At 32.9% G+C, this 21,957-nt stretch overlaps 2 protein-coding genes across 2 annotated transcripts in view; both read left to right on the top strand.

The window, feature by feature from the left end:
- The first annotated feature begins 511 nt into the window (after positions 1-511).
- Positions 512-12,179, top strand: LOC128640714 (E-selectin-like). Its single transcript, XM_053693142.1, has 20 exons — positions 512-619; positions 1,903-1,987; positions 2,096-2,482; positions 3,263-3,370; positions 3,505-3,687; positions 4,228-4,413; positions 4,826-5,011; positions 5,200-5,385; positions 5,518-5,703; positions 6,091-6,267; positions 6,518-6,694; positions 6,836-7,012; positions 7,256-7,432; positions 7,879-8,055; positions 8,497-8,673; positions 8,925-9,110; positions 9,687-9,806; positions 10,886-10,907; positions 11,024-11,092; positions 11,617-12,179. Exons 2-19 carry the CDS (start codon positions 1,951-1,953, stop codon positions 11,076-11,078), a joined length of 2,904 nt encoding a protein of 967 aa, XP_053549117.1. The 5' UTR covers positions 512-619; positions 1,903-1,950; the 3' UTR covers positions 11,079-11,092; positions 11,617-12,179.
- A 2,884-nt stretch (positions 12,180-15,063) lies between these two features.
- Positions 15,064-21,957, top strand: part of LOC128640713 (E-selectin-like) — a 29,295-nt gene continuing 22,401 nt past the window's right edge. The window contains exon 1 of the mRNA XM_053693140.1: positions 15,064-15,346. Within this exon, the coding sequence (XP_053549115.1) occupies positions 15,064-15,346 (283 nt within the window). The remainder of the gene's footprint in view (positions 15,347-21,957) is intronic.

Raw genomic sequence — 21,957 nt, 5'->3', positions numbered from 1 at the left:
CACACACACATACACTCTCTCTCTCTCTCTCTCTCTCTCTCTCTCTCTCTCTCTCTCTCTCACACACACACACACATATAATGAAATAATAATTTTAATGGTGGGTAATAAATCACATTATAGAATTTTTTTTTATATAAATTTTAGCCTATGCTAAATATACCACAATGCATGTTCTAGACTTTATTTAAATATTTAAATACAGTGCCTTTTGTTGGTATGGACTTTGCATTACTGTTTATGGAATATTATAGAAAAAGGTTACTGAAACAAATCATTTTGTTTTCTATTTATGTTAATGGTTGCGGATATTTAAATGGGTAGACTTTTTCCATACTGATATTTCAGGGAAAATTCCTGTCTCTCCCAGGACTTTCTTCACTTCCAGAGAAGGACATCCTACTATTTTATGCAGATGAGCTACGTCATTGGGGAATTTCTCACTAACTCAGCAGTATAGAGTATAAAAGACGGTGACAGTAACATGAAGTATCCAGTAGACTCCAAGAGTCAAGCAAACAGCACTTTAGTCCCTATTTTGGATTTCCTTCTTGAAGAAGATTACACCTAAAACTTCAGCTAACAATTATTGTTCTGAGATCTTTTTCCTCAAAGAACTGTAAGTAACTCCTTTTTAATTTAATCATTATATTCTGTATATTCTTTTATAATTTATTAATGCTTTATTTTAAATAGGATTAAACACTCTCATTTGACTGTGATACTATATTGTATTAATGTATTTTGCTAACTGTCTTTCATTGTATTTCAGTAATGCGATGTCTGTAGTACTGTTTAGCTATGCTTTATAGTAATGTGCACATCAAAAGAGCTTTTTCATTCATTTACTTAATCTGGCAATACACTTATTAATTTGTACAGATAATGGAAAATACAGTTATATTGTGGTTATTTTGCATGGCTACCTTAATTTTCAAATTCAATTTTTTTCTTTAAATTGATTTTCCTTTATAAACTAACACACATTGATAAAATAACACAGGTTGTTTTGATAAGAAAATGAAACTGGAGTTGTGCTTTGGAGAGAAGAAAAGTAAATTTAGCAGAGGAAACATTTTTAACTTGGAAAAAAGTTTTATAGTTAGTTGATATTAGCTGCTAATTAAAGGGACATAAAAAAACTTTTTTTTTTCTTTTATGATTCAAATAGAGCATACAATTTAAAACAATTTTCCATTTTACTTCTATTATATTTGATTCACTCTCATGGCATCCTTTGTTGAAGGAGAATAAGTGCCTTACAGGGGGCTGGCTGAACATATTGGGTGAGCCAATGACCACAAGTTCATATGTGCTGCCACCAATCAGCAGCTAGATCGCAGTAGTGCATTGCTGTTCCTGAGCATACCTAGGTATTGACTGCATCAAAGGATACTGAGACAACAAACCAAATTAGATAATAACAATAAAATGAAAAGTTGTATAAATTTGCATGCTCTATCTGAATCATGAAAGTTTAATTTTGACTTTACCGTCCAATTAAAGGAACATACAAGTATAAAAAGAAAATGATCTATTGTGTTAGAGGCTTTTAATATTGCACTGTTGCTTACATATTTGTTTAGCTATGTTTTTATACTGTTTGTGGGTTCTTCCTGCACTGAATAAACCAACTTTGTCTTGACAGGCTTGTGAAGGCTTGTTTGTCTCTCCCATAGAGCCAGTGCATATTGATAGAGCATTATTGCTTGTGCACAAACACATTTTTCTCTCTCTAGTTATATATACACATTATTTTATTTTGCTAAATGTATGTACATGTTTATCTGCACTTTCATATCTGAGATAGTCATTTTCTAGAGATAATGACCTTTTACGTTTTTGGTGCTTAGCTGCACTGAGATATTTTACAGCAATAACTGATACATTTTTTTTTTTCAGATTTTGTCACTGGTTATTGCTGCACAGTTTCTGAAATAAAGTAGAAGAATGATTGCACTATTTTATTTCTCCTTCTTAAGTTATGGTAAGCCATTGTGGACATGATGCAGTGTTCTTTATCAATTACCAAATAATGTAGATCATTTTGGCTATATCTGTAAACTATTAATTTATATCCTGCACTTTATTATAGGCTTTTCAATGTTTTCTGGAGTACACGGCTGGTCTTATTTCTACTCTTCAGTCAACATGACTTATCAAGAGGCAAGAAATTATTGTAAAACTCATTATACAGATTTGGTGGCAATTCAAAACCAAGAGGAAATCAAGTATCTGAACGAGATTCTTCCTTTCAATCGTGCATACTACTGGATCGGCATCCGTAAGATCAACAACCAGTGGACTTGGGTGGGAACCAACAAAAAGCTTACCAAAGAGGCAGAAAACTGGGCCAGCAATGAACCCAACAACAAGAGGAAGGATGAGGACTGTGTTGAGATGTATGTTGGAAGAAAAGCAGATGCTGGAAAATGGAATGATGCATCCTGTAAAAACCGAAAAGTTGCTTTGTGTTACACAGGTATGAAAATATCACCCCAAACTAAGTTATTAGATTTATAACCTTACCTATTTAGGCATTGTACATATGCCTATAAATGTAATTATTTTATTGGTATCTATCATTTAAAATTACGTTCACAAAAAAACTATATATATATATATATATATATATATATATATATATATATATACTTTATCAGAAAACCAGTGTATGCTTAATTTATAGGATAGGTTTAAAGTGAATGTAAACTTTGACGAATGTGTGCCCGGTTTTAAAAATTCCTATTAAAAACAGGGGCACTTTCATTCATCAAAGTTTACATTTCAGCAGTTTGGCTAAAATACTTACCTTTTCTTCCTGACAGTCGGAGCAGTGATTTCCCCGCCTACCGCGTGTCTCTTCATTGGTCAGAAATGAAGAATCCCGCTTCCTCCAATCATGGCATGGCCTCTGGCAATGTTTGCTCTGGGGAGGAAGCTGTGATTGGAGGAAGCCAGATTCTTAATTTCTGACATAAGAAGAAACGCGCAGCAAGCGGGGGAATTGTTGGTCTGACTGTCAAGAAGAAAAGGTAAGTATTTTAACAAAACGGCTGATATGTAAACTTTGATGAATGAAAGTGCCCCTGTTTTTAATAGGATTTTTAAAAAACGGGCACACATTCGTCAAAGTTTACATTCACTTTAAGGATATCCCACGCATTCTTGAATTCCTTTATTGTCATCCTCTTTTTGAAGTTTATCCCATGAAAACAGGTTCTCTCTAATCTGATTAACATATATTTTCATTATTTTACAGCTGCGTGCAATGCTACCTCTTGCAGTGGTCATGGAGAATGCATTGAGACAATAAATAATTATACATGCAAGTGTAATGAAGGTTTTTATGGAGAGAAGTGTGACAAAGGTAACTGCATTCTATATTTCATTTAAACTAAAGTGCATAAGTACACATCCTTGAACGTTTACATTTAGAGCAATGATTATGAAGGAAACTGTAATGGAATCACGTGTTAACAAATGTCTTTTTTTTATTTTTAGTTGTAACCTGTGAACCTTTGGAACAACCCGATAAAGGATCATTTAATTGCTTTGCTCCTAATGGCAACTTCAATTACGGGACATCTTGTGAGTTTAGCTGCCAGGAAGGTTACGATATGGACTCTGATAGCACAATCCACTGCACTGTTTCTGGATGGTCTTCAAGTGCCCCTCAATGCAATGGTAATTAAATAATAGCCAGTATTTTTTTCTTCTTCAACCCCTTCATGGTAACCAGTTCCCACTTCTAAATTTTGACAAGTGGTGTTAACACGCATAATAATAACACAATGATGATAAATGTTCTTGTCTGATATTAGTTAAGAACTTATGTCTCTTTCTTCAGAGGCATCAACAGTGTGTACCATTTCTTTTGGACTATTCTCAATAGATATGGATAGGTACCTCTAAATATTGGTATCTTTGCTACATATATGCGTATAATTAAATGAAGCAACAATATATAAACCCTTGATCTCCGTAATATTCATCAATAACAGAGCTTCTTCCATAAAACCATTTGATTCACAAATATATGGTAAAATGATTGTTTACATGAGCTACATACATCCTTAGTGAGACTCCTGACTCATTGTAGTAATGAGATATGATTTTTCAAATTGTCTCTTTTCAAACAGCGTTGTTAATATAGTAATTTGTATACATTACTATTAATATCATATTCTTTTGCACTACATTAATTTACCCTCTTATTTTTTTCAGTGATAAATTGTTATAATTTGAAAACTCCAGATCATGGATCCATGAGATGCAGTGGCCCCTTTGGTGAATTTTTGTATAACTCCAGTTGTGAGTTTTCCTGTGATGAAGGATTTGAGCTTGTTGGGAATAATAAACTCCAGTGTATGGGAAACTCTGAATGGAATGGTGTGGTACCACAGTGTACAGGTATGAGAAGATCATGTCTTAAACAAACAACTAAATAAGTTCCACCATTTTACACAATGTTAATACACACATTTTTACAATGTAGTAATTATTTATTATTTCTTCTGTAGTAAGACACATCTTTACATCATTTTGTAAGATTTTTATTCTTAAATATAATGGCCCTAAATTAGAAAACGTGTAAACACAGGGGCATAAATATACCTCACTGTCCAAACAGACATATTCTGATTTTATCATAAAATAACTTTGTCCAAACTTATGATTCTGAATAAGCACAAATAAAGTTAATTGAAAATCAATGTCCTTGTGATGTAATACTATCTTTATTAGGTAGTTACGTTTTAAAGACAAAACTTAATTATTGGAATTCTATTAATAAAGCGTTAATAATACCATTGTTTTATTTTAGCTGTCAAGTGCCAAGCAATAAATAATATTGACCAAGGAACAGTTACCTGCAGCCTTACTAATGGGGACTTCACATATAAATCAAGTTGTCATTTCAAATGTTCCGAAGGATTTGCTTTGATTGGATCAGAAAGCGTCCAATGCACAGCACAAGGAGAGTGGACAAATGAAATTCCTCACTGTGAAGGTATACACAAATATCATAATTTCCGCACATTATTTTGAATTCACCAGAGTATTATGTTGTAAATTTTCAGATATGTATCGTATGTATCAGATTCAGAACAATCTATTTAAAAAAAAAATATATATATATATAAAATCAGTGCTACAATATATATAATAAACAATGTTTTTGTTTTGTTATTTGGACAGTTATTCAATGTGAGCGTCCAGTTGAACCACAATATGGATTAATCAGCTGTTCTAATGCAGAAGACAATCTACCAGAAAACTCTACATGCGATTTTAGTTGTGTTAAAGGCTTTGCATTGGTTGGGTCGCCCTCTCTACTTTGTATTGCTCCTGGACAGTGGACAGAAGAAGCACCAATATGTAAAGGTAAATAATCTATATTCTCACAACTATATAGAACTGTTAAATACATGGATAGAGTGACTGTATTCATATTTACTAATTATAAAACATCTTCTTCTTATTATGATTATAAACAATATTGTTATTTTCTCATAGCTGTGTCATGCCCAGATCTTACAAACCCTGAACAAGCTAAGATGGACTGCGAAGATGATTTTGGAAGATTTAAATATAACTCAAATTGCTCTTTCCAGTGCAATGAAGGTTTTATCTTAATTGGAACTGAGTCACTGCAGTGTTCCTCATCTGGGTCTTGGAGCGCCATAGTACCTGAATGTCAAGGTATTTAATGTATATAAAGTATATTTATATATACTTGGATAATTCATCTATACGTATTTGTATTTTAAATCTAACATACCTTAATCAACTGCTCATTACTCACATATATTAAACTTGTATCTGTACCATATTTTTAATGTTGACTGACATTGTCAAAGTATATCATTTTAACAATATAGGCTAAAAGGGAATATTTTTTATTTAATTTGATTTTGCATGAACTTTAGAAACAATACATAAGCCTACTAAATAATTAGTTGAACCATTGCACTTTATCCTTTTCTCAAAAAGCACTTCAGTTTTATTTATTTAGCTAATTTTATCATTTATATGTACTTTTTTATAGCTGCACAGTATTTATTTTTATTCTTTTTTTTTTTTTTACAGCTATTCAGTGTCAGTCTTTAAATGCCCCAGAAAATGGCAATATCCATTGCCAAGGCAAATCAACTTACAACTCGAGATGTTCCGTTACTTGTGCAGAAGGGTTCAATTTAATTGGAGCGTCAGAGCTCACTTGTGCCTCCTCTGGAGAGTGGACATCTGATATCCCCGAATGTGAAGGTAACAGTAACATCATGTACATTTCAAACTTTGTTAGACTAACAACTGATAGCTGTCTGAAATGTTATATCTCTTTAGCTTTATATGTTAATAGCTAGCTTTTGTTTAATTTGAATTTGCATGTACATAGGTATTGTTTCATTCAGTTAATATTTATAACCCAGTTAACTATTGAACTTTGCCCATTTCTCAAAAGCTGTCCAGTTTTGTTTTACCAATTACATTATTTTCACCTTTTTTATTCTTATAGCTGTACAATGTCCATCTTTGAAAGCCCCAGAAAATGGATATATCGATTGCCAAGGAAAATTATTTTACAACTCCAAATGTTCCTTTACTTGTGCAGAAGGGTTCAAGTTAATCGGAGCATCAGAGCTCAACTGTGAAGCCTCTGGAGAGTGGACATCTTTTGCACCAACATGTGAAGGTAACTGTCACATTATTAATTTATCTATTGCACTTTGCCCTTTTCTCAGATATTTATTTAGCTACTTTTATCATCTATATGTACTATTTTATAGCTACACAGTATTTATATATTTATTTTGATTTATTTATCTTTTTACAGCTGTTCAGTGTCCATCTTTAAATGCCCCACAAAATGGACTAATCGATTGCCAAGGAAAACCATTTTACAACTCAAGATGTTCTGTTACTTGCGCAGAAGGCTTTAATTTAATTGGAGCGTCAGAGCTCACTTGTGCCTTCTCTGGAGAGTGGACATCGGATATCCCCATATGTGAAGGTAACAGTTACATCATGTACATTTCAAACTTTGTTAGACTAACAACTGATAGCTGTCTGAAATGTTATATCTCTTTAGCATTATATGTAGCTTTTGTTTCATTTGAATTTGAAAGTACATAGCTATTGTTTTATTCGGTTACTATTTATAATCAAGTTAACCATTGAACTTTGCCCTTTTATTCAAACACTGTCTAGATTTGTTTTACTAATTACATTATTTTCACATGTTTTATTCTTATAGCTGTACAATGTCCATCTTTGAAAGCCCCAGAAAATGGATATATCGATTGCCAAGAAAAATCATTTTACAACTCCAAATGTTCCTTCACTTGTGCAGAAGGGTTCAAGTTAATCGGAAGATCAGAGCTCAACTGTGAAGCCTCTGGAGAGTGGACCTCTTCTGCGCCAACATGTGAAGGTAACTGTTACGTCATGTACATACAATAACATTGTTTGCATGTGAACAGCAGTGCTTTAATTTTCGTGCTTATATTACAAGTGACAATAATATATTAACGCTTGAGCAATAGTCTATGATGCAACAACATCTGATATTGTAAGTTTATACCCCTTTAGCAATATAGTTTAATTGGTAATGCTTTTTTTTACTGTATTTGATTTTACATGTACAATGAAACAATATGTAATTATAAAAAAGTTTATAACTTGGATTTTTAAAAACTTATTTTAAATTAAATTTTCAAGCGAGTGCATTTATAGTATGAGTGTATTATATTAAAATTAATTTACTTCCTTTACTATAAATCAATTTATTTATTGCATTTTTCTCATATATTTATTTAGCTAATTTTATAATTTTATTATTTATTTATATTTTATTATTTTTTTTATTTTTTTTTACAGTTGTTCAGTGTCCATCTTTAAAAGCCCCAGAAAATGGTCATATCGATTGCCAAGGAAAATCATTTTACAACTCCAAATGTTCCTTTACTTGTGCAGAAGGGTTCAAGTTATTCGGAACATCAGAGCTCAACTGTGAATCGTCTGGAGAGTGGACATCTTCTGCGCCAAAATGTGAAGGTAACTGTTACGTCATGTACATGCGATAACATCGTTTGCAAGTGATCAGCAGTGTATTCATTTGCGTACTTATATTACAAGTGAAATTAATATATTAACGCTCAAGCAAAAGTCTATTATTTAGCATTATAGTTTACTGTATTTGATTTTACACGTACAATGAAACAGTACATATTTAACTTAATATGTAATTATTTAAAGTTTTTTTAACTTGGACTTCCAAAACTTATTTTAAATCTAAATTTCAATCAAGTGCATTTATAGTATGTGGGTACTGTATATCTCTTCATTAAAAAAAGATTAATGTAAATGTCTTATGACTTGTGTAGCTGTAATTTAATTTATTTACTATTAATAATCAATTTATCTGTTGCACTTTGCCTTTTCTTATATACAGTTCAGATTAATTTATTTAGCTATTTTCATCTCTTTTTTTCACAGCTGTTCAGTGTCCATCTTTAAATGCCCCAGAAAATGGACATATTGAGTGCCAGGGAAAATCATCTTACAACTCCAGGTGTTCTTTTACTTGTGCAGAAGGGTTCAAGTTAATGGGTGCATCGGAGCTCACTTGTGCGTCTTCTGGAGAGTGGACCTCTTCTACACCAACATGTGAAGGTAACTGTTACACGCTGTAGGTTTGTAATAATAGATAAAGTAGTTTAGGCATAGTTAATGGCTGCTATTAAGATTTTATTTTATTGATACAAGTTTCAGAACTTTAATATACTCCAGAAAATAATTTTATTTTAATGGATTTGTGAGCAAATAAACTTATTGCTCCAACAGCTTATTTTATGATGCTTCTTCCATATAAAAAATCTACAAGTATTGAAGCCATTAATATATTTATTCTTTGTTCTTTGCAGCTGTGCAATGTGGAACTCTTCCTATTCCAGACATGGGCATAATGAACTGTACTAATGTTCTTGGAGACTTCAAATTTGGCACTGTGTGTAAATTTGATTGCAAAGATGAATGGCTTCTAAATGGATCAAATACTTTAGAGTGCAGCAGTGATGGCAAATGGAGCGCTACTATTCCCACTTGTGAAGGTAATAACGCTATATTGACTAAAATTGTATTCTTTTCTTAGTTGGGTATTTGGTAGCAAAGCATCATTCACTTTGAAACACTACTAATAAGGCAGCCAATTTTTACTATATCCACTTATTTGGAAAACATTTTTTGCAGTTGTGAACACTAGCAGATCTCTTATAAATAATCGACACAAAGCAGTCAACATAGTTACACAAAGTTATTTTTTTAAAGAAATATTAAAATGTTCTTGGAGATTAAAGGGATATGAAATCCAAAAAAATATATATTGTGATTCAGACAGAGCATACAATTTTATAAAGCTTGCAATTTACTTTTACTATCAAATGTGCTTTGTTCACATTTTATTCTTTGTTGTCTGGATCACTACATGGCAGGAAAAAGTGTTGCCATCTAGGGCTTTTGAAATGGATGACAATGTTGCAAAACTACTGCCATATAGTGTTCCACAACCACGCTGCTTTTCAACAAAAGATACAAGTGAACAAAGAAAATGTAATCATAGAAGTAAATTAGAACGTTGTTTAGAATTCCATGCTCTATCTGAATCAATTATTTTTTCATTATTCCAGGTCCCAAAGTTCCTGATGATCCCACTTTGAAGATTACTGTAGGAGCTGTAGCCACTGGTGCATCTGTCTTGTCTACTGCTTCCTTACTAGCCTGGCTTGTTAAACGTCTTCGGAAATCAGGTAAGAACAGTAGGCAAATTTAGCCATGTAATTAGAATATTTATCACACAAGACAATAGCTGTTTTATCACAAACCATATTTAGTGGTATTAGATATACAAAGTCACAGCCATTTAGGTGTTGATCACAATCATTTAGAAAAACATATTTAATGGTTTTCAAGACAAAACCACCATTAAAGTGTATTGGAATTTTTTGTAAATAAATGAATAGATAGGTTTTTCTAAAGGTTTGTGATCGATCGCTTAAATAGCTTTTTTAATGTAGATTACAATAAAGCATATATGTTGCTAATGATGAATTACATATATATCCACTGAATATATACCACTTTTTCTAGTAACAATGCATATATTTGTCTGTTTTCCTTAGAATCAGTAAAATATAATCACTGTCCAGTATCTGCTAATAAATAATTAGACATGTCTTAAAATACTGGGCTTACAACAGTCAGTTTTATTTTTATAAATGGAGGCACTGTGAGATCTATCATAGGAGTCGATCACAATTCGTTAAAAATGTTTATTTAAAGGGATATGGAACCCAAATTATTATTTTTTATGATTCAGATAGAGCATGCAATTTTAAAAAAAACTTTCTAATTTACTCCTATTATTAATTTGTCTTTGTTCTTGTTGCATCTTTATTTGAAAAGTAGGAATATAAGCTCAAGATCCGACCCATTTTTGGTTCAGAAACCCTGGGTAGCGCTTGCTGGTTGGTGGCTACATGTAGACACCAATCAGCAAGCTATAACCAGGTGCTGAACCAAAGATAAGCTGGCTCATTAACTTACATTCCTGCTTTTTCAAATAAAGATACCAAGAGAATGAAGGAAAATTGATAATAGGAGTAAATTAGAAACTTGCTTAAAATTGTATGCTATATCTGAATCATGAAAGAAAAAATGTGGGTTCAGTATCCCTTTAATGATTTATCAACAGAAAATCTCAATTAAAGTCTATATGGATTTTTGCAGATAAATTATTAGATACATGTTTCTTATTATTGTGATCTACCTCATAGTCTAGATATTTATTTAAAATATATTTAAAATCTTTTTCTTTTTTTTTTTGCAGCAAAGAAATTTACTCCTTCCAGGTAAGCCAGTGTATTTTTTTTTAATTATATTATGTTAAGCTTGCTATTTATTTTTTTAATTATTTGGAATATGAAACATAATGATTTACCGAGTTGCTTGTTTTTGTGATTAACAGTAGCTGCCAAACTCTTGAAAATGCTGGCATTTACCAGAACGCAGAAGACGTGTGATTTTCCATATTAAGGTAAATATTAAGTCAATTTGGCCAACTGATTTATGGCTAATCAAATAGAGATATCAGTGACAAATAAAAAAAATGATTAGATAAAAAGATGTAATAACAGTTAATGACTGGAGTTGTATTAATCAAATTAAAGAAACAATCATTTGTCATAAGTACGGGGTTAAAAAGTGTTTCAACGCTAATAGATATATTCTGTGATATTGTAATATGGGTTTTATTAACCCATTGTTTCTTCTTGCTACATTATTTCAAGTTTTTTAATTCCTAAAATTGTTATATTAATCAACTGCTAGAAGTCATAAACTATAGAATATAATCAATTATAGTACTTGAGTAAAAATAATACAGAATAATTTGATCACATAAATTTAAAAATGTTTTCAAAATTTATCAAAAATTGGTAAAGGGTTCTCCCCCCCCCCCCCCCCCAATAACTTATACATTCAGTGTTCTATTTAATGAGTAAACCAACCTGAAAATGTTTTGAAAATTTGTATATTTATGTTTAATTATCTATTTTACAGAGGAAGTCTACAATAAACTTATTACAAGAACTAATGGCACCTGGAAGTCTTCTTTCTGTCTGGAATGAAATATGAGTACTACATGAAAAGAAGAAACGGAATGTACGTGGTACTAACCAATTTTATAGCTCATTGATTGGTCTATGACATCATCAATACCAAACGCTATAAGACCCACATCAAAAGAACATTTTTTCGAGATGTTGAATAAAATGACTTGGTTTGTTCTATGAACTTCCACCAACAGAACTCTGGGGTACTAAAAGTGATTAAAGAGAAAAGAATATATGGAGACACAGGGTGTACAAATTACATTTTACAGTTTTCAGAAGGAAATTTCAAAATAAATAAACTATTATTCTAACTTTGCTAAACTCATTAAAAGTCATCTCCATCTTAACTAGTGGAGATACTGGAGGGACCTTTTAGTGAAATTTGCCTAGCAATGCAATGGATTTGTAGAGTATCATTAGCCAATTACATGCATTTTCTCAATTCATGTTTAATTTATTAGTTTTATAAACTAATACAAAGTCAAATGACAACTGTGGTACCTGTTTAAAACAGACTGTAAAATATGTTAATCCCAATGGGATTAAATATACAAAAGTATAAACGTATATTTATAAATTGCTTTTATTATATCTTTGTTTTTACCATCTATTGTTCTGTGTATAATAAGTATTAAGCTATGTTTTTTTGTGTCAATAAAATTTATTTATTTGTCTTTTTAAAAAAAAAATGTATTAATAGTGTTAGGGTTTGACTCTCATTGTGTACATTTAGATAACTTCATTATATGCATTTTTTATTGCAGTTGTATTTTGAAAATATGTATTTATTACACTGCGTGTTATTATTGAGATTTAATTTCATGCCAAGCAAAATTAGTTTATGAAATGCACAGTCTACATAACACTTCAAATAGTCATTAATATTAAACTTGTGTACATGACACTTTTGTGAACCAGTACTAGATGTGAATTGTAGCTGTGCAAGAAATGTTAAAAAAAAAAAAATTAAAATATCCTAAATGTAAATATATTTCTTGTTATTTTTATTTTGTAATTATTATTGTATTATTTATTTGATAATTATTTGTTTTTTATTTATATTGTACACTTATGAAAATATTGCATTCAATAAATAGCTTTTTATGGATATTACAATTGTATGTTTTTATTTTAAAGCACTAATTCATTAATTGAAATCTTATGAATGCATGTCTGTTTCTCAAGAAAACAATACTTTTTAACTAAGTTAAAATAAACTTAACGTATTGCCTCTCTTAGGAACTTCACCACTACTCAGTCAGATAGATAAATGTGTTGCAAATTTAAAAACTCTAGAAGCGTCAGGTTACAATGGACAATGAATTATCTCACCCATACATGTAGCTTGGAAACCCTTCTGTAAAAACTCATTTTAATTCTGATCTAGTTATAAATTAGGAATGGTTTTTAATGGCTTACTAGAGTGTGCAGCCAATGACTGTGCAGAATATAACTGTGTCTGCACTTCTATATTTATTATAAATTGGAAAGCCCACAATATTCAGAATTAAATTATAGGAAAGGAGAAGAAAATAAATAATGAAAGTTTGAAGAAAAGTTGTTTTACTACATGTAATGAAAGAATTTATATTACTATATTGAGGTGTTTAATGTCCCATTAATAGCAACAGAAATACATTTATTTGGGGCAAATTTGTAAAAATTGTATTTAATTCTATAATTAAATTAAACATATTTTTAAAATGAATTACTAAAGCTACAAAATTATTAGTATTTGTTTAATTTATAAGTGCTAGATTGCAAGTGGAGTACTAAATTATTTTTTACTATAAAAACAAAATACAACTTTAATCCACAAACCTACCTCACTATCTCATTATACCATTATTAAAACAATTGGTATATTAGGCTTGAAACCTAGAACACTAAGAAATATCACATTAAAGGGACAATAAACACTAAATTATTGCTAGATAGAATGATGCATCCAAAGAAAAGATTAGTTTGAGAATAACATGTAGATTTTTTTTTCAAAGTTTCATTTGATGTTTAAATAGTGACAAAATTGAGGGAACGTTTTAGTGTGTATAAAGCAATGGGAGCTGCCATGTTGTAATGTAGGTTACATTAAAGACAGTTATAAATAAGTCACTAGAGTGTGTGGAATATAACAGTGTTCTGCACTTCCATTTTTAACAGGAACTTAAAAGCTCATAATTTCTGAATGGAATTACAGGAAAAGGTGACAACATAAATAATGAAAGCATATTGCAAACTTTTATATATATATATATATGATATTTATCATTTTATATTACCATCTCAAAGTGTTTAATGTTTATATGTCTTAAATTAATATTTTATCATATATGATATAAAGACATACTAAAAAGGTCAGCCTTAGGTTAAAAAATCAGTATATGGCTTTATGTTTTTGTGCGAATAAACATTTGTAACTATAATCAGATTTTTTTTTGTTTTAACGAAATGAATATCTGAATGAATGCACCAAAAATTTAAGAAAATGAATAAATACTGAGAAAATTTGTCGGTATTTATTTCCTTGAAAAAAATGTTCAAGGGTTAATAGTTCTCTTTTGCCCACTGGAGAGGGAGCTTACCCGATCCACTTCATGCCACGCTAACCAAAGTTTAACATAGCAGCCGTTGACATCATCAAATTACCAGTTAGAAATATATGCAAATTTCATAGCAATTGTAAATATAATTTGAATAAATTTGTTAAAAACTCATGACAGATACCACAGTCAGTAGTTGATCAATTACGGGAATATCTAAGTAAAGAGTCAATGCACATTTCATAGCAATTGTAGATATAGAGAATATTAGCACATTCAATAGAAGTAATTGTCTATTGCACATGCTATTGTATTGCAAATGCAAGGAAACAACGCACATTTCATAGCAGCAATTCATCGTATTACAAATACGGTTATAAATGGTATCACTACATTTGTTAAAAAAACACACACACATAGGACAACTATTAAAGGCAGTAATCTACCAATTTCTAATATACCAATTGGAGAAATGTATACTCATTTCATTATAATTGTGGGTAAAAGGATATGGGTACATTTATAAAATCAATAATAACAATAATAGCAGCAATTGACCCTTAAATTAAAAAATACCTCATTTGATTTATATAGATATATAGATATTTATGGAATAATAATCCATTTGAGTCCAAGCTATGGAGATACTTTAGGTACATAGACAACATTTTAATTGTATGGAGATGGACTAAAGATGAAGCTAGTACTTTTGTTGAACATATGAATCAAAATAATTTTATTTTAACTTTTACTGAAAATGTTAGTGATGATAAACTATATTTCCTGGATGTTACCTTTTTCACGAGTGAGAACAAAATAGCTGTAAATAAACTGTAGAAAGCCGTCTGATAGAAATGGTTTCTTATAGTGGCCATATGAAGAACTGGAAAGAAAATATACCATATGGCCAATTTAGAAGACTTTGGATAAATTGTACCTATGTGGAAGATTATAATATAGAGGCCAATATATTAAGGAATAAACTCATACAGAAAGGATATGATGTCAGTCTAATAGATGAAGCAAAAAACAAATGTCTTGACATCCCAAGAACAGAAATCATACACTCTAAAAAAGTAAAAACTAAGAATAATGACTACAATAGCCAAGCCAAGTTCATAACCACATACAGCGAAGGTGCAAAAGTCACCAAATCAATTTTGAAAAAACATTGGGATATTTTGCTTAATAACCCCATACTAAAGGATAATATAGGGGAGACCCCCACATATAATATTTAGGAAAAACAAGAACCTAAAAAACCTAATAGTTCCCTCAAGATTGAAATCCAAAAAAGCAAACCCAAGGATCACATCAAACTGGTTAAAAGTACAAGCAGGAACATATAGATGTGGAAGGAAAGGGTGCGTTATGTGCGGTAATGTCATTAAGGGTAATGAGGTAAAGAATTGGGATGGCTTTAAAACATTCAAAATAGATTTCAGAGGAAACTGTCAAGCAACACATGTAGTTTATCAGCTATTGTGTAAATGTGGCAAAATGTATGTAGGCCGCACGAAAAGAAGTATAAAAAGAAGATGGTATGAACACATAGAGAATATCAAGATAGTGTTTGATAAACATAGTGTTTCAAAGCATTTTAACATTAAACACGGTAAAGACCACACAGGACTTACTATTAGTGCTCTGGAGCAAATTGCACCAGGTCCATGTGAAAACAGAAGACTTCTTTTATTAAGAAAATGTGAAACCAAGTGAATTCACTGTTTAGAATGCTTAGAGCCCAAAGGGTTAAACATAGACCTTGACCTTCAATCTTTTATGAATTAAATCAATTTTGATTGATCTCTAACAAGTACTAATCAACAGTACTGTATTAGGCTCTCTAAGGAAAATAAGGTTCGTTAAGAAAAATGGGTGTGGTTTTTTTTCTACATATGTGGGAAAATGAAATCATCATTCATTTTTTCTATTGTATTTCGTATATTGTATTTTAAATTCGATTTGATCTAAATTATAGTATTTCTCCTAGAGCTGCTTCCTTTAAAATAAATGTTTTAAATATATTTTAAAAGTATATTTATTCATATATTAGCACAAATGAAATTAGTTTTTAACAATCAAGTTAGGTATACATTTCTCCCATTGGTATATTAAAAATTGATAGATTACTGACTTTAATAGTTGTCCTATGTGTGTGTGTGTTTTTTAACAAATTTAGTGATACCATTTATGTCCGCATTTGTAATACGATAGAATGTGCAATAGACAGTTACTTTTAATGAATCTATATCCACAATTGCTATGAAATGTGCGTTAACACCTTACTTAGATATTTCCACAATTGATCAACTACCGACTGTGGTATCTGTCATGAGTTTTTAACAAATGTATTCACATTATATTTACAATTGCTATGAAATTTGCATATATTTGTAACTGGTAATTTGATGATGTCAACGGCTGCTATGTTAAACTTACTGTTTCAAATTTACTGTTTCGCAACAAATGTTTATAGATGTTTCCAAAAAATGTTGTAACTCAAACCCGATACTCCATCCTAACTAATGACTGACGTATGTGGCTATATCACAAAAGGCGGGTTTAACAGAATATTTAAAAATATCAGAGCGGGCGTCCCAGGCATTCAATAATTCAACAAGTCCTTGAGAAAGTCCGTTTGTGCACGGACGAAACGCATAGGAGAAGTTTATCACGGTAGAAGCCTGGATGCTTACACCTGTTAAGGACACTCCAGCTGTTGAGATTTCCCAAGTGGTAACTGGAGCCGTGGGTCGGCATTCAGGGCATCTACAGGGGAGAGGATTCTCACAGAGAGCTGGCCTTTATGTGACTATATTTCTTTTAAATCCTGTAAGTGCAATTTTGTCTTGAGTTTTATGTTATTTTATAATCAGAAGCTGTGAGTCGCGGATGCGCTGTTTTCTTCTCTTTTGCTGCCCCGCCAAAAAAGAAAAAAATACTAATCTAATGTAAACACCCCCAAAATTAAACAAAAACCTAAGCCCAACCCCAAAGTTGGTACTCACCGATGATGATGGGCAGCGCTCCATCTTCATCCTGGTGGCACTCCATCTTCATCCATCTTCATTGAGGGTCCATCTTCGGCTGCGGTCTATCTACTATCTTCATCCCAGTGTTGGCGGTGATGGCAGCGGAGACGTTGGTGGTCCTCTTCTGTCCTTCAACAAAGAGGTCCTCTTCATGCGGTCTCCAGCCGCACACTGAATAGTGAATGCAAGGTACCCCTTTTATATGGGGGTAACTTGTATTCCTATTGGCTGATTTGAATTTTCAAATTAAAATCAGCCAATAGAATGAAAGCTTTTTCCTTTTTTACTCAAGCGCAATTGGTTTTTCTGCTCATCGGTTTAGTGCGACTTGAGAGCTTGCGTAAAGGGTAGGGGAAGAAAAAAATAAATGCACTTAAAAGTACAGATACACTCATTTAAAGACTTGCCTGATATAAATTATTTAAAGGGGAAGTCTAGTCAAAATTAAACTTTCATGATTTAGATAAGGCATGTAATTTTAAACAACTTTCCAATTTACTTTTATCATCACATTTGTTTTTGTTCTCTTGGTATGCTTTATTGAAAGCTAAACGTAGGTAGGCTCATATGCTAATTTCTAAGCCCTTGAAGTAAGTCGTCTCTTATATGAATGCATTTGACAGTTTTTCACAGATAGAGGGTCTTAGTTCTGGTGTGCCATATAGATAACATTGTGCTCACGCCCATGGAGTTACTTATTAGAGGGCACTGATTGGCTATAATGCAAGTCTGTCAAACGAACTGAAATAAAGGGGCAGTCTGCAGAGGCTTAGATACAAGGTAATCACTGGGGTTAACATGTTTATTAATTTAACCATGTTGGTTATTCCAAAATTGTTAATGGGTAATAAAGGGTTTATCTATCTTTTTAACCCCTTCACGACCGAGGACGTGCCAGGAACGCCCTACAAAAAAATACCCTTAACGACCAAGGACGTCCTCAGGGGTTTCAAGGTATTGCTATGATGCCTCAATGTTGAGGCATCACAGCAATACCTTTTTTGGCACACTGATGCAGAGAGAGCTGCACTTATGTGCGTTGAAGTCTTGATGGGAGCAGGTGTTAGGAGAGGGAGGGGGAAATTATGTTTTAAAAAAGGGATCTGGGAGGGGGAGGGGGTGGGGGGTATTGAGGGGGGCAGCTACACTGCAGAAAAAATATATTTATTTATTGAATGGGCACATTATTTTGAAAAGTGGGTACTAGCAGAAAGCTGCCAGTACCCCAAATGGTACTAAATAGTGAGAGGGGGAGGGTTAGAGAGCTGTTTGGGGGGGGCTCAGGGAGATTGGGTGGTAAGGGGGCATCCTACACTGCAGAAAAAATATAATTTAAAAAAAAAAAACAACACAAACTTTTTTTTTTATACTGGCAGACTTTCTGCCAGTACTTAAGATGGCAGGGACAATTGTGGGGTGGGGGAGGGAAGAGAGCTGTTTGGGAGGGATCAGGGGGTGGGATGTGTCAGGTGGGAGGCTGATCTCTACACTAAAGCTAAAATTAACCCTTCAAGCTCCCTACAAGCTACCTAATTAACCCCGTCACTGCTGGGCAAAATACAAGTGTGGTGCGCAGCAGCATATAGCGTCCTTCTAATTACCAAAAAGCAATGCTAAAGCCATATATGTCTGCTATTTCTGAACAAAGGGGATCCCAGAGAAGCATTTACAATAATTTTTGCCATGATTGCAGAAGCTGTTTGTAAATAAGTTCAGTGTGAAACCTAAAGTTTGTGAAAAAGTGAAAAAATATTTTATTTGATGGCATTTGGCAGTGAAATGGTGGCATGAAATATACCAAAATGGGCCTAGATCAATACTTTGGGTTGTTTACTACACTACACTAAAGCTACAATTAACCCTACAAGCTTCCTACAAGCTCCCTAATTAACCCCTTCACTGCTGGTTATAATGCACGTGGTGCGCAGTGGCATTTAGCGGCCTTCTAATTACCAAAAAACAACCCCAAAGCCATATATGTCTGCTATTTGTGAACAAAGGGGATCTCAGAGAAGCATTTACAATCATTTGTGCCATAATTGCAGAAGCTGTTTGCAAATAATTTCAGTGAGAAACCTAAAGTTTGTGAAAAAGTTTGTGAAAAGGTTAACGATTTTTTTATTCGATCGCATTTGACGGTGAAATGGTGGCATGAAATATACCAAAATGGGCCTAGATCAATACTTTGGGTTGTCTACTAAAAAAAATATATACATGTCAAGGAATATTCAGGGATTCCTGACAGATATCAGTGTTCCAATGTAACTAGCGCTAATTTTGAAAAAAAAAAAAATAGTTTGGAAATAGCAAAGTGCTACTTGTACTTATTGCCCTATAACTTAAAAAAAAAAAAAGCAAAGAACATGTAAACATTGGGTATTTCTAAACTCAGGACAAAAATTAGAATTTTAGCATGGGTGTTTTTTGGTGGTTGCAGATGTGTAACAGATTTTGGGGGTCAAAGTTAGAAAAAGTGTGTTTTTTCCATTTTTTCATCATATTTTTTAATTTATTTTATAGTAAATTATAAGATACGATGAAAATAATGGTATCTTTAGAAATTCCATTTAATGGTGAGAAAAACGGTATATAATATATGTGGGTACAGTAAATGAGTAAGAGGAAAATTACAGCTGAACACAAACACAGCAGAAATGTAAAAATAGCCTTGGTCCCAAACGGTCAGAAAATTGAAAAGTGGTCTGGTCATGAAGGGGTTAAATAATAAAAATTCTGGAGTAGTCTGTCCATTTAAAAAGTTATAAGGGCTCATGGTATAAGCTGTTTGATAAAAAAAAGGGCTGCAAAGGGCTTTAGCATATATATGCATACTTAGACATGTCTAAATATGTGTATGTATGCATTAATATATGGTGAATATATATATAAATATATACATATATATATATATATATATATATATATATATATATATATAAATATATACATATATATATATATATATATATATATATATATATATATATATATGAGACATAGAAACACCCAGCACTCACCAGCTAGCTCACAGTTAAGATAAAATCACAACTGGAAAGGTTAGTCACCGCATCTGGCCAAATGGGATATTACTTTTTATTTGTAATCCCCCTTGTTTCTTGCACCCATTCCAGACTGGGGTTAACTGCCTGTGGCTCTGGTGACATCACAGCTTTTTTGGAGTGCTATTTAGCACCCAGGGCTGGATGTTGCTGAGTCACAGGATGTGTACCTGATCCGGTCTTGGAGTGCAGTTCCCTTCCATGTTTTGTATTTTCTATGGGTGATTACATCCACCTGTGCACTCCTTCTTTGTTCTCAGTTTGTTTGGCTTTGTGAGCTTGCATGATGGTGTGGCTGTGTTAGGGACTCAGGCAATGGAAAGGACCTTGACGTGGTGCCTGAGCTTTCCCATTTGGCCAGATGTGGTGACTAACCTTTCCATTTGTGATTTTATCTTAACTGTGAGCTAGCTGGTGAGTGCTGGGTGTTTCTATGTGTTGTATTATTTTTTATTTGTAATCCCCCTTGTTTCTTGCACCCATTCCGGACTGGGGTTAACTGCCTGTGGCTCTGGTGACATCACAGCTTTTTTGGAGTGCTATTTAGCACCCAGGGCTGGATGTTGCTGAGTCACAGGATGTGTACCTGATCCGGTCTTGGAGTGCAGTTCCCTTCCATGTTTTGTATTTTCTATGGGTGATTACATCCACCTGTGCACCCCTTCTTTGTTCTCAGTTTGTTTGGCTTTGTGAGCTTGCATGATGGTGTGGCTGTGTTAGGGACTCAGGCAATGGAAAGGACCTTGACGTGGTGCCTGAGCTTTCCCATTTGGCCAGATGCGGTGACTAACCTTTCCAGTTGTGATTTTATCTTAACTGTGAGTTAGCTGGTGAGTGCTGGGTGTTTCTATGTCTTGTATTACTTTTTATTTGTAATCCCTCTTGTTTCTTGCACCCATTCCGGACTGGGGTTAACTGCCTGTGGCTCTGGTGACATCACAGCTTTTTTGGAATGCTATTTAGCACCCAGGGCTGGATGTTGCTGAGTCACAGGATGTGTACCTGATCTGGTCTTGGAGTGCAGTTCCCTTCCATGTGTTGTATTTTCTATGGGTGATTACATCCACCTATGCACCCCTTCTTTGTTCTCAGTTTGTTTGGCTTTGTGAGCTTGCATGATGGTGTGGCTGTGTTAGGGACTCAGGCAATGGAAAGGACCTTGACGTGGTGCCTGAGCTTTCCCATTTGGCCAGATGCGGTGACTAACCTTTCCAGTTGTGATTTTATCTTAACTGTGAGCTAGCTGGTGAGTGATGGGTGTTTCTATGTGTTGTATTACTTTTTATTTGTAATCCCCCTTGTTTCTTGCACCCATTCCGGACTGGGGTTAACTGCCTGTGGCTCTGGTGACATCACAGCTTTTTTGGAGTGTATTTAGCACCCAGGGCTGGATGTTGCTGAGTCACAGGATGTGTACCTGATCCGGTCTTGGAGTGCAGTTCCCTTCCATGTTTTATATATATATATATATATATATATATATATATATATATATATATATATATATATATAGATGTGTGTATATATGTATTTAAGTATTTATATGTCCCTTCCTTTATATATGTATTGTACATATTTAAAATTCCAATGGTCTTCACTTATGGAACAATGTACTTTTTATTGTAAATACATATTTCTATATATATTTATATTT

The sequence above is a fragment of the Bombina bombina genome, chromosome 10 (genome assembly GCF_027579735.1).
Source record: "Bombina bombina isolate aBomBom1 chromosome 10, aBomBom1.pri, whole genome shotgun sequence".
Classification (NCBI taxonomy): Eukaryota; Metazoa; Chordata; class Amphibia; order Anura; family Bombinatoridae; genus Bombina; species Bombina bombina.
Note: the sequence above shows the minus strand (reverse complement) of the source record. Positions and strands in the feature narration are given on the sequence as shown.

Excerpts from the sequence above, each read along its gene's own strand:
- LOC128640714 (XM_053693142.1), top strand. The coding sequence starts at position 1,951 with ATGATTGCACTATTTTATTTCTCCTTCTTAAGTTATG. Across the intron at positions 7,013-7,255 it reads GGATATCCCCATATGTGAAG|CTGTACAATGTCCATCTTTG; the intron begins GTAACAGTTACA and ends TTATTCTTATAG. Across the intron at positions 9,807-10,885 it reads TAAACGTCTTCGGAAATCAG|CAAAGAAATTTACTCCTTCC; the intron begins GTAAGAACAGTA and ends TTTTTTTTGCAG.